We start from the raw sequence: 14,188 nt of genomic DNA, 5'->3' as shown, positions 1-14,188 counted from the left end.
ACACTGAAGTGTACTATTTTCTTTTGTTTACATTTAACACCACCATCACATCCATAACTGCTCTGCCCTTCATCTTCATCTACTTCTCCTGTCCTCTCAGTCGTCCCCCCTCTTCTCGTGGCTTAACAATCACCTCAGAACAAGTCACAGAACTGCTGAGGTGTAAAATCCTTTCTGTTCGGCACCACCTCCGATGTAATTCCTTAACTCCATAATTCCACTTTGCACACGAATAATAAATGAGATGGATTTTTTTCCCTCCCCTGTAACGTCTACACCCTTGTGTGATGAGGAATCAGGCTTTAATGTTGAAGGGGCCTACAGAGATTGCCATGGCCTCTTCTCCCTCTTGCCCCGCGCTGGGCTCTTAATTAAGGAAATGACAGCTCTCCTAGCAGCAGCAGGAGCCATAATGTAGCTAATAGTGTTACAGGCAGCCACTCAAAAGTCAGTCTCTGGTGATTTTCTATCCACGGGAACGCTATCGAGCTATCCTGAGCAGCTTCTCCACCCCAGCCTCTAAACAGAGTATTACTTCCCTGCAGGCCCAGAGGGAGCCATCTGACTAAGAGCACCTGGAGTTATTGGCAGCAGATTATGCCCTGTGTTATTGTTGAGGGCTTTGGTGGGAGTAATGAAACACTGAGCTAAATCACTGGTGATTTTAGCTCACTTGCATTTTACAAGGAGCTACAGCTCCTGTGAGGAGTTTTTGGCTGGCAATGAAACACTCTGAAATTAATATTGATACCTACAGATGACCTAAAAAAGCAAACAACACTATCGGCAGCGAGATTCTATGTTATTATTAATAACTAAAGGAATCAGTGTTACTTTTGGCAGATATTTTATGTTTAGTCTTTATCTCTAGAATAAAAAAAAAAACATATTAGACACATCATACATTATAGGCATTTTTCTCTCTAAAGTTTTAATCTAGTTTTAGTTTGACAAAAAGTCCCATTATTTTAGTCTAGTTCAAGTCCAAATTAAACTGCTAACATTTTAGTGATTAACATTAAAATATATATATATATATATATGTTCAGGAAATTGGTATCAAGATGTATGTTGCCTTTGCAAGTTTCTTGATACGTAAAAACCATCAACACCCAAAGAAAGATATTTTACATACATTAACTACAGCTGTTAAATAAACAGTCTTTAACAATGAAACACTGCCATGTGATAAATTAGTTCACTATCATTACTTAAAGTGGACTAACATCTACCATTATTGATTGATATACCATTAATTAATGATATATCAATCAATAATGGTAGATGTTGCACAGCGTTTTCAGAATGTAGTAAGAGCACTTTAACTGTTACACCTGGCATACATGTTAGTAAAAAAGCTACAAATTTTATCGCCTTTTTGTCAAGGAAGACTAATGTAAAGCTGGCCACAGACTAGTTGATCTTCAAATCATGAACTTCTCTTTCTTTTTTTTCAACCTTCATTTAACCAGGTGAAGACCCTTTAGAGACATGGGAGACCACAGACATAGGAACAGTTTCAAATGCTGGACAACTCTTTTAGACAGCGAGACCACTCACATGCATCTGTAGAAACAATCACACAAGTGAAATTTCCACATGCAAGAGATCTCATAGAAACGTGCATGATCAAATGTGATGTCAGAAGAAAAACAAACATGGAGGACAATCGAAATCCTCAGCTGCCTTTCCTGACATGCATTACAGTTTCAGCAAAAAAATACAAAAACAAGAAAAAGCATGAGGGTGAAATCCAGGCGGAGATTATGGTATTGTTGTGTAAGTTTGTAGTCATAAATCTACGTGACATTCAGTTAGTGACACTACCCAGTCAGCTCGCTCTCATCGGTTGTTGGGAGTATTCCATTGGAGCCAGTCCAACCTTAAATGGTAAATATCAGACATGTTTGATATTGAGGAAGAGGAGGCTCTGGCACAGCAGGAACCAGTAAATTAACCGTTTTGACACCAGGATGATCGGGTATAGTGCTGCACAATTTATCAAATCACAACTGCAGGCGCTATCACAATGTCAGGTTGTACAATTTGTATTAACTAGAACTTGAATGGTTTGCAAAAATTTCTGCAGAAATGGCCTAAAGTTTACAATATCACTGTTGTACTTTTTAAAAGTACCTTTACTTTCAAAAAGGAAAATCTTTTTTAAAAATATTAAGTTATTTTAAAAGCAGTACTATAAAAACTTTTGTATTTCTTATACTTGTTTTGATGTTTTGAGCTGAGAAATACTTCACAACTATCACTATAATTAACATTTTCCTTGATAACCAAGCAAGTAGACTCACAACACCATTTCTGTATGATATCATAATCACAATGTTGTCCTGTATAATCATAATAGCACATTATCATCAAATCATACAACACCTAATAGGGACAAAATATCATTTGTGACAGATCTTGACTCCTGACTGCCCCTGCTTGTCATAAAGGGGCAAATCTTACCTGAAGTTGGGCTTAAAATGATCTAGTGAGTGGCCAGTTTAACTCACTAATAAGGCAGGAGATCCTTCATCCGTTAACAGTGTCATGAGAGTGCTTTTACTTCTACTTCTGCATGAATGTTAGCACAAAAGAGCCACAGATTCAACTTTTTAAAAGTTCTTGTACATTTTTATGAAGACAAGCCTAAGTCTTATAATGTTAATAGTAAAATGATACCACATAGACATACCACTAACTCACTCACTACTCTAGCATGGGATCCTTAGCTCGTTAACATTGCGGTAAGTATGCTTTTATTCCTACCTCTACCATACATTTTAGGACAGGAGAGCTGAACATTCAACCTATTAAACAGGCTTTTGTACATTATTATGAAGAGAAGCCTTAATCTTGTAGGTGATTAATGTGATATCTTAAAGAAATGACTCACTCATTGCTTGGGAAGGCGACCACTGGCTCGTTAAAGCTAATGATCCATCAGCTCAAACTCTGTTTGACGGTCTGCTTCACTTATATGCACACATGCTCATCCTGTAACTTCCTGCTGTGCACACAGATCTCTCTGCTGCTTATATTTTCATGACTTTTAATGTCCGACACCATCCCAAACATTTGAGTCAGGTGTCACATGTGGAAAAGCGTCCTTTAAAAGAAAAAAAGATAAGATTAATACCAAAGATTGGTTGCCATCTTAAACAAAGAAAAATTTTTTTTTTTTTTGCAGGCTGCTTTGGATAAAAAGAAAGAAAATGAAATGATTCGTCGCTCTGCATTTCTGCCTCTCAGCTCTTTCTGTAATTCCACATCAGCTTTCCGAGTGCTGTTAACAAAATCAATGGGCAGACAATCTGGGACGATTGGTCGTGTATTGATGGAATTAAACCTTGTGTATGATGTGGCTTTTTGTTTATCTGTGCCCATCCTTTACGCTTCAACAGATCGCCATCCAACAGACGCTGTGAATCAACAGCAGTAACCAAGTTTGATGATGGAAATGTATTATTCAGGGTTTTTTTGCAGTGCCGTAATTCCTTCTATTTGAAAAATTCAATTTATTCTAGTAATTAAGAATGTAATTACATCTAATCTTGAGTCGTCCTTAATGTGTTCGCCTGTGAAATTATTTTCCATAGATTAGATTTCAGTGGCAAAATGATTGACAACATCTTAATAGCAAACACATGCACTCAGCCAGACATTTTTCAAAAGCGCCATTATAAAAATGGGGGTTGGCTGTTCATTCTGAATAGCCTGAATCGTTACCAGGCCTCTCTCGCACGTCTGACAACTTACATAATGCATTTCCACTAAAATAGCTTAAGTGTTAAAGCTTCTTTTATGGGCAGAAATTGATTCATGAATGCACTGAGGCGAAAGCTAACACGAACACAAAGCTTTCAATAACACCCATTTTATTCAGACCGTCAATGTATGAAGCGGTTGCATTAGACAAGGTGGCATGCTGATTGCTTTATGAAATCCAGGCTAATTGTTTTGTGGTGTAGTCCTTGGGGCACCCTGCATTAAGACAGGCCGAATAAAGTCAAATAAATATAGCTTTTTGCCCCCCGAGCACCCAGCACACAGACAGCCACACACACCCTTTTGCCTTGTGTGGCATTGAAAGTCGCTCTCCAGTGGCCACTTTGGTGATCAATGAAAGACAATTTATATAGTGGTGGATATCGGCAATATTTCCATGACATAAGTCACATCAAACTGCTCTCTGTGCCTTGTAATAAATCTGATTATTCACTCGCATAAAAATATTTTCACAGGAGATATCATTACTTCAAAGTCAGTGTGATTATGGAGTTATTGAGACTCATTTCATGTTATTATACCTATCTCTTTTATGTTTGGCAAGGCCATGAAAATCATACACACTTTTTTTATGAGTGAAATTGTTTTTTTTTTTTGTTATTCAGAGTACAGAGTTATCATCTCACCATCATTTATCAGCAGTTAAACTGTTGAGAAATTCAAAGAGGAGATGAAGCCTGAATGTCCTAGATAGATGTAAAGCCACACTAAAGGTGTAGCGCCTGCTCTTTCATGCGTTTGGCCTCTTCTTTCACCTCTCCTCACATCAATACAGCCATTCATTGCATTTTTTTGTCCATTGTGTAAGCTGAGCATAATCATGGAATCAGAGAGCTTTCTTTATCACAAAGTTTCTCTTTTTTCCTCAGTGAATAAAGTGTTAATCTCTATCTGGAAATCCATTTAAGAATCATTCACATTGGATAAGTAGATTTTTTTTAAGAAAAGCAAAACATGTACAAAGATTCAAGTAATAAAAAAGAATTGAAGATTGGCTCCCTGGATATTTCTCCTGTCAGCTCTTTAATTTAGTTAAAGAAATTACAGAAATCCTTTGGGGGAAAATGTGCATGTGTATTTATTTATTATCGATCTCTCCCTCTGCGATAAACGTGTTAACGTTACAGATATTTGCAAGGGGATGAAGCTTTCTAAGTTATTGTGAAATGATGCAATGAAAGGCATCAAAGAATCATTACTCAGAGAGGCTGCTGCTCTGTTTATGAGGTAGAATACATTATTCACAACCAATACCTTAACCACAGTCAGGAGGGTTGCAGCCTATTGATAATAATATAAAGCCAGTCATTCCTTCATTAGAGCTTAATATGAACCTTTTGGTTATCAGCATCATTATGTTGATAACTTAATTTACCTTTTGTAAAATAGATTCAAAAGCACTAATTAGTTTATTATTGTTACTTCCAGGGTTATTTTTGTCAGCGAAAACCACAACTTAAAATGTTAGTCAACTGATGAGGCTAAGACTAGCTAAAAATAGATCCTTAACGACAGAAACTCTGCCAGTAAATAGGTTTAGTATAAGTCAAGAAGACAGAAATTAGGATAAAAATGTTTAGTTTTTGTCAGAAACTCAAATCAATGATATTTTCCACTGTGGGTAAGCTCATTAAAATACAACATATTATTGCCAGTGTAGCTCGGTGGGTAGAGCAGGCACCCATAAGGAGAGGCGATAGTCCTCAATGCACTGGGCGCATGAATCTAGGGGCATGTTTGGTGCATGTCTTATGCCCCACTCTTTCTCTCCATATTTCCTGTCTGTCTTCAGCTGTCCTATCAGCTGAAAATGTAATCATTTATTATTGAATAAAATGTTTGAGTTTTCGTCGACTAAAATTAGACTATGAAGACTGTAAAGGACTAAAATGCAACTAAAAGTAAAAGGGATCTTTAGTCTTAGTTTTGGTCTTAAGCTTCAGTTAAAATAGCTGCTTATATTAACAGTGGTTATCACCATGATGGCAGCAACTTAGCTTCCTTGATCCTCATCACACGTTTTAAAATGGTCCAATTTCCTTTGTTTTGATGTGGAAAAGTATTAAAATGTATGGAAGCCCTAAGAGGACATGCATGCATCAGTGCTAATTTCACCAACCTAAAACATGTGGTGACAACCTTCTCATGGGAAGACAGGACAATAACAAGAAAAAAAAAAGATCTTTGATGATAAAAACTGAAGAAAAGTAAGTTTAGTTTTTATCAAGGAGACGTAACAAGACTAAACGTGAGTTCTGGACTGTTCTGGCCAACATTTGAATATGAAACAAAAAGGAATGTCAGTATTTCTTCCATTTATTTGAATTGATTGAAGAATTTATTTTACATTAATGAGTGTTTTACGGTCAGATTAATATGACAGTGTAGCTTTTTAAGTAGGTCAGTGACCACTAAAATGTAAAGACTTTTTAATGACTAAAATTGGACTGAAATGTTTTTGAGTTTTTATTGACTAAATCTAAAACTACAAAGACTAAAAATGAATACAGTTTGTTAAAATTAGAAAACATGTCTAAAGACTCAGGCTTATATTGAATTTAAAATCACTGCCAAAATGAACACACACACAAGCATGTTTTATTATATTCCAGGTCATATTTTGGTTGTTGCCTGGACAACTCGTTATATTCATGTCATTATCTTGGAATAACCGTGCTGTTTTTCATGATATTAAGCCATTTGCAGTATTTTTCTTTAAGTCTTGAGAGATGTACTTGTTATCATGTGTTTTCATCTCAAAATGAATTAATGGGCTTGGACATAGACTTTTTATATTTACCTATACAGGACAGCTAAAGAGAGATAGGACACATGGGGAGAGAGAGTGGGGATAAGTCATGCACCAAACAGCGCAGAGACCAGGAATCTCTTTAGTGACCAGTGCACCAATGACTACAGCCTCTATAAACAGGCATCTGCTCTACCAACTGAACCAAATTGGCGCCCCTGTATTTGTACTTAATGACGACTGCTATCAAAGTGCTCCTTAATCCAACTACTGCTACTACTTTAGCACCCATTGCCTCTCATAGGAACAGCCTGGTTTAACTCTATTTTTATCTAGAAAATAAGGATAAAGTTGCCCGTAGGCTGTGTAAAGTTATGCTAACATATAACTGAAGTCCTGATATTTAGCTCAGTGATGTGGGCGTTAACCTTCAAAATGGATTGAAGGCTAGCGACACAAGTGCTGCTAACATTAGCCACATTCTGCAAACTACCTAACCTTGCAGCATCGTTGTACCGTTGAAGTGTGAAGCTGGTCTGTAGAATGTATTATTTGACTTCAGACTAGCAAAATGTAATTGTAATTTTGTGTTTATCATATGGGAATTATACATCTAAGATTATTCTTATCATAAACAAAGTGAATTGGGATGTATGGATGCATGTCCATTCAGGGCTTCCATAGAAAAGTTTAAGAAAAACTAAGATCATGAGTTTTATTTTTACCTAAAGCTGCCGCAATCAAAAAAGGGAGCAATTTATAATCTGCTAAAAAAGAATTGCAAACCTATTTGTGCAGTTTTAACAGCATGAAGGAGTTGACATGTTAGACACAAATTAAAGGGATTCACCACATACAAGAGGACAGAATTACTTCAACTTTTCATTTAGTCTTCACTGTCATACAAAAGATAAGTATCACCAAGGCTTCTCATCAAACAAACCCAAAGAAGCCATGGGTAAAACTCAGTTTGTCTGAAAATGAAGTCTGAATAAAAAGTAGAGGTGATTCAGCCCAGGTGTGAGTAAATACTCTTATTTTGCTGTCTCTTGCCGTCACATGCACTTAGGTACATGTACTAACAGTAGTCTGTACAGGAAACCTACTTTTGAACAACTAATTATCTGTATTGATTGCAGAAAACATAATTTTTTGTTGCTGTGATATCAAAACAGGTATCAGTATGGATAGATTTTTACTAGAAGATGCAACATTTTGCATCATGGCAACTTAACAGCTACGTTAAGAGAAATTTCTTGCTGTAAAATGTTGTTAATGTGAATAAAACTAAAGATATTCTGAAATCAGCGGGGGAGAACTGCTGTAATATGTTGACATCCAAATGCTCAGAGACAATATCTGTTATGAAAGTCAGTAGAAAGGAAAATAAACAGCCTGATAATATCCAATTCCTTAAATAAATGTCAAATTATCCAGCAGATTATGATGATACTGTACTTTATCTGTAGCTTCACATTGGCTCTAACATGGCCTCAAAGTCTCTTCCTGTGTCCTCAGATTGATCTTGATTCCAGATACTGAGTGCACAGGGTGGGGCTGCGCACTACGTGATCCATTATGGGTGAAATAATTGCTGAAAAGAGACTGGCCTGTCAAAATATCCTCTGCGTTGCGCGGCTGATAAGCGAGAGGATGCGGATCTTCACCGAGAAGCAGGGCCAGCCAGCCAGCCAGCCAGAGGTAGAAACCAGCAAGAAAAGCAGGCTTCCCCTTGGGCTTTCACATCAGCCATCAAACGCTCGAGGTCTCTTAGGTCATGCCATTCACCAATTATTTGGATTTTATGTAAAGATGAAATGATTTTAGTTGGCGGAGGGGAGTTTAAGATGTAATGCGTAAATATACTTGACAGGCAATGAGATCTTGCTGGCAAAGCTTTTCAATAGTGCTTTTTCTATGAGGCTTTTATGAAAGGACTGGAGACCCACTGCATGCCATGTATGTTTAACAAGTAAAAGCCTATTCATCCTCAAAAGACACAATACATCACAGCTTTATTCTTCAGCTAAAAGCTGCTATATTCCTTTTAAGAAAATTGATCTGACAGAGGAAATGTGATTAAATTTTTCTTTAATTCATCGCCAACAATGTGCGGTTTAACAAGGTTGTGTGGCCTTCAAACGCATTTCCACATGGGTGGTTTGACTTCATCTACAAAATCCTCTTTATTCAGCGGACGAGCTGTTGTATGAAGTAGACAATACAGTAAAGAAATCATGTTTTATTCATGTGTTATGAGGCTTTTTTGATCATACATTGAAAACTGGTTCATATTAAATTACAGATGCCACATAACCTTTTGTAACGTAATGACATGGATGTTTTAAAATAAGTGCCCTATCATTACTGTGCTTGTACAGTGACTTAACTATGAATTTTAGGTTTTAGTGACATTATGAAGCCTTGTGTTGGCATGTTTTTTGAGAGGACAGAACAAAAAAGCTTCAATCAGAACATGAGCAGTTTCTGAATAACACTATGACACATTTAACACTGAAATGTCACGTTCAAAGTCATGTTAAAGCAGGAAAACCAAAGGAACAGAATGTCAGATTACTGATACGGATCACAGCTCCAAAGTCTTTCACTACGCAGAGGTAAACAAAACGGCAGCTTTTTTAAAGAAGTCTCAAAAGAAAATGAAAAAGGTTTTGGATGACTGCTGGAAGGTGGCTCAAGGACATCCAGGATGTGGCTAATGTTATAAAAAGTAATAGGAGGTGTTAGTAAAAAGTTTTTTTATTGGTACACCGGATCAAGATGAATCAATGAGTACACATGTTGTACACACTTTATCATGCCAAGGATATTAAACTTCTACCAATAGTTCCTTTTGCTGTGATTAAAAAAAGATCCTAGTTCATTCAATGCGTTTTTGTAAATTGTGTGATGATTTCTTTTGGTGTTCTTCTTTTCAGAGTTTTTTTTTTATAGTTGTCAGAGAAGCTATTTAGCTGCTTTAAAGGTACAGTGTGTAGAAGTTGGCTGCATTTCGCCCAACAGAAACGGTGTAAATGGGATATAATGTTTATGTATCTATGTGAAGTATGTTAAAATAAGTGTACAATCATCCCCTTAAAACTTTCATTTTCTTTTACAAAATTAGAAAAAATCTTTTTGGATTTACATTACCACGGGTCGTGCTCACGGAGTCTGACATAACGAACCACCATGTTGTCTACAGCAGGGGACAGAAAGAGCGAAACGCGGTTTTTAAATACAAACCTGCCCGCCGGTCCTGAAATCTACCTGGAAGGCAGGCGGCGAAGAAGACTGACCTATAATCTATAAAAATAATGGTTACAAAAATGAATGAATAAACCCTCACCTCGTCACTGCTGTAAATGATGTCCTGCTCACGATCCTTTTTTTTCTTCACAGGCTCTCGTCACTTAGTGATGTCATGTTTTGGTAACAGATGGGCTCATTCTAAAATCTGAACGTTAAATGTCGCTAAAATTCCAATTTCTACACACTGCACCTTTAAGAGGGGATGCATGATATTGGTATAGTCAGATATTAGCTTTAAAAAGTTGATAATGGGGCGCAGATGACCTAGTGGTTTAAGGCGCGCCCCATGTATGCAGGCAGCCCAGGTTTGAATATGGCCTGTGGCCCTCTCCCAGCTCTCTCGTCCCTGTTTCCCACTCTATCTACTGTCCTCCTCTTTCAAATAAAGGCACAAAAAAGCCCAAAAGATCAGAACATTTCTGCAGGGAAAATACTGGCCTATAATCAGCTGAAAATATTGACTAGAAATGCAGAATGTTGGATTCTTGCCTCTGTCTGATATGCCAGTATTTACAAGTTCATTTAAGCCGATATCGACAGCAATGCTGGCATTTAAATGTAGTTCAGACCTAAAACTTCAGTTCTTAAAAACACAATTTTAAGATTTAGGATGTCCTTAAAACACTTGTTAAAGTGTGAGGAATGTGGATGAACAAAGAAAAAATCAGCTGATGTTGGTCTGTTGGCCCAGCCTAAAACTCCGCTAACTAATTTGTTTATAAGGCCAATATTTACAGCTAATATAGGCAGACTGTTATAGCCTTAATATCTTATGTGAATATCAGCTGAAATTTTCATACCAGAGGATGCGGATAATTGACTTTTTAGGCTAATATCTGCCAATGCTGATATCATATTGTGGAGTTTTAGGGTGGACCAGCAGACCTACATCAGCTGTGATGTTTTTCTTTGCTCATCCTCATTCCTATAACTTTAAAGTGTGTTTAAAGGAGTCTATTTTTAGATCTGAATTGAATATCGGTAATGATATCGATATCTGCAAAAATACATGAGTAAATATCAGCAAAAATTCAGTATCATGTATCCCCCTTTTTAAGTGCTACTGCAGCTTTCTGATGTACAAGAGATAGTCAAAGCAGCTGCCTGATTCTGATTGGCTAGAGTATAGTGTGTTATCTTTTTAAAATGAAATGGTGCGCGAAGCAAAAGAGTTGAGCGTCATGGTGACAGGTTGTCTCTTTATATCATTGCCATGTGTACTTGGAATTTATTTAAAGTACAAAAAGCAGAAAAGAAAAACACCAGGCAAGCAGAAAAGAGAATTAAGTAGCTTCATTACTTATAGACGATTGCAGCAGTGGCTCACTGGTTGCTTGTATCAACATAATCACTATGCCAAAATTTTAGAAGGGGCTCACTGGAAATATTTGAAATAGTCAGAGTGAAAAAATTTAGCCATTTCCTGAGGAGTATGTGGGAAAACATTAAATCGTTCTGTCTGTCTTTGTGTCAAAAAAAAAGTGAGTTTGCTGATTTCTATCATATATTGTTTGTAGCAAGTTAGCCTATACCATCTCATAATCAAATCTTAATCTTGATAGATTTGTAGTTTCTTTTTTTAAAACACTGCCTGATGTTTTTTGCTAAAGTTTTCATACTTTTTTCCAAATAAGATCAAGGTTTCTTCATCATTTCTTTTAAAGTTTGAAGATAGAAGATATTGCCAGAAGCTATAATTTATGATGTGACTGTGAGGGTTGTCATACCAAAAGTTAACTTCTATATGATACTAGTAAGAATCAAATTGCATCAGTACCTGATTGGATTCCAAAGACAGATGAAGGCAACCAAAGCAGACTCCCACACACATCACAATTGCCCAAATATGTTACTTTATTTTGGTGCTGAAAAGTTGGTAGTGTATTTATGCAAATTTGGCACTTTCTTCATACAGTCATTAATAAAAATAACAAGGAATGTGCCATTTATAAACATGCTGTATCACAAAGTATTACAGTAATGAAAAACTGGACAACCTTGATCAATTCTAACAGGTTGCCTTTAGGTGTACTTTCATCCCATATAGTCATTTTCAGTAAACGACATCTAAAGAAACCACATTTTCTGCCTTTTTTTCTGCAACAAGTACTTGTTTCTGACTCCACAAGCCTTTGTGTCAACAGTAAGGCATCATGTGAGGGTCAAAGCAGCCTTTCAAACCTTTAGAGCAGCCTTCACTCGCTGTGCTGCTCAGAGATCCAGTGAGATAGGTATTACTATGATACCCAATCGTGACTGTCCTTTATTTTCCCTGCAGCCATCAGCTAGCTTATTATCATGTCCCTGTCTGCTCCGCTCCTCTCTGCCCTCACAGCAAACAGGTCTAATTGTGTCTCATAGCTGCAGGCTTAGAGCGCAGGGAGAGGGGGGGTGAGGTGGGTTTAGATGAGTGATACTCAGTGATGTAAATGGCTGAATAATATGGCCCCAGCGTTTGTGCTGGAGCTCTATCTCTCAATGGTAATCTAGGCCATCGGGGACCCGCCGGTATGCATCATCCACCATCAACGAGCCTCTTTACTGGTTGGTAATTTATTCAGCGCTACAGTGGTTATTGATAAAGCACTTAAATACAAATTCCCCTCCTTTCCCCACTGCCCTCCTCTGCGCTGAGCGACGTTCTGTGTTGTAATATTACAAAGCTGTCTGTGTTTTGTGTGTTTATCTACTCCTTTTTGTCTGTGTTGATCTAAGGTTGGCTCATTGTTGTTTTTTTCTTTCTTCACTCTGTGGTCCTCTGCCTGTTGCTCTCCAAGGAGCCCGAGACGGTTCAGTCCAGTCTGACGCCAGCAGCAGTCCTTCAGAGCAGAGTCAGCTGGGCCAGTCCCATCCGGGATATCCCATGGGCCCACAGGTGAGTCTGTTACAAACTAAACTCACATTAAAAAGCTGATATTTATTTTAAACTTTTTGATATATGATGATGGAAAGGGTAATGTTTTCATTTCGGGAATCAGAAGTCTGAAAAAGCCAAGTTTTCCACAAAACAGAAATTGAATGTTTTGTTAGCCTTATAGAGTAACAGGATGAAGAAGACTGCCATAACATCCAAACAAGCATGTGACATCTGCGTGTGTACCATTAACCAGTAGTATATGAACAGAGAAAAATGCCATGTGAAAAAATTACCATATCTCATCAAACTTTGGCTGCAAATAGTATGTTTACTGATAATCCCATTAATGAAACTAGAGGGATAATAAAGTGTAATGGCATTTTGGTTTTCAAGGTGCTTTGCTGTGTTAGTTGCTAATGGGGACAGCAAAATAAAATGTTCCTTAATTATAGAGTATTTTTCATCTATTTGGCCACACAATGGAATTCTTTCCACAGCAATTCTTTTTATACTTAGGCCAAATATATACTTGGTTAACTCAGTGGTACCCAAAGTGGGGGTCAGAACCCTTGTTGGGGTTGTGAGACACCAAAGGGGGGCCCTGGGTTGCTTTCCAAAGCCCATAGAGATATTTAAAGTGATTTAAAGCGGCACATTTTATCCGTTATTGTCAAAAAAGTATCCTTAAAATGAGTTTAATTAAAATAAAATCAGGGTAAGAAAGTCATATTTGTGCTTAAATAAAAGTGATGGTATAAAAACGGCTTAAAATGTAAAATTACTACATGATGCTCTGTGCTACACTGTACACTTTAGACAGCTGTAGGGGCAGCGGGGGTCCCAGGCCACTGGGGCTGTTATTTTAGTGTTCACAGGTTGAAAAGTTCGTGACCCCATGGCTTTGTAGACACGGACACATCATGGCTGCCACATACCCCCAGTGTAAGTTTAATATCCCCTCAAAAAAATGAATGCAACACAGATGCTAGATGTAGTATACATATGTGTCACAGAGGCAGAGGTGTAAAAGGTGTGACAGTCAACATAGCAGCGGAGACAACAACGGAGAAATGTATGAAAGACAAACTGATAAACCAAGTCCAAATTAGTCCATTTTAGGAGTCAACATTTAAACCTTGAAAATAATGGTAAGTGTTAAAGTTCAAAATCTGACAGTGTAAACTGTAGACTTTCAGCTTTGTGCCTCCATGGCTGTTCGTAATAAGTTTTCAGTTAATTTATGTATATTTGATGAGAATATTTTGATAGAATAGCATATTCACTGTCTCCATGTTGGTAGTTTGCACCCACACATCAGGTAGTTGTATATGACTTGAGCTCTCTTGTGTGCCCTCTAAAGGTATCTTCCATTAGTACAACAACACTCATGACAAAGTTGATCACATACATGAAAACAAGGTAAACCCACCAGGTAATCTCAGGCCTTAGCCTTTCACTGACCTTAAAATTGCAATCACATG

General features: G+C 37.4%; 1 protein-coding gene across 1 annotated transcript in view; it reads left to right on the top strand.

Moving 5' to 3' along the window:
- pou6f2 (POU class 6 homeobox 2) overlaps positions 1 to 14,188 on the top strand; it is a 122,312-nt gene that overhangs the window by 12,383 nt on the left and 95,741 nt on the right. Inside the window, exon 2 of the mRNA XM_041814615.1 lies at positions 12,628 to 12,725. Within this exon, the coding sequence (XP_041670549.1) occupies positions 12,628 to 12,725 (98 nt within the window). The remainder of the gene's footprint in view (positions 1 to 12,627; positions 12,726 to 14,188) is intronic.

This window comes from Cheilinus undulatus, linkage group 19 (assembly GCF_018320785.1).
Source record: "Cheilinus undulatus linkage group 19, ASM1832078v1, whole genome shotgun sequence".
Classification (NCBI taxonomy): domain Eukaryota; kingdom Metazoa; phylum Chordata; class Actinopteri; order Labriformes; family Labridae; genus Cheilinus; species Cheilinus undulatus.
Note: the sequence above shows the minus strand (reverse complement) of the source record. Positions and strands in the feature narration are given on the sequence as shown.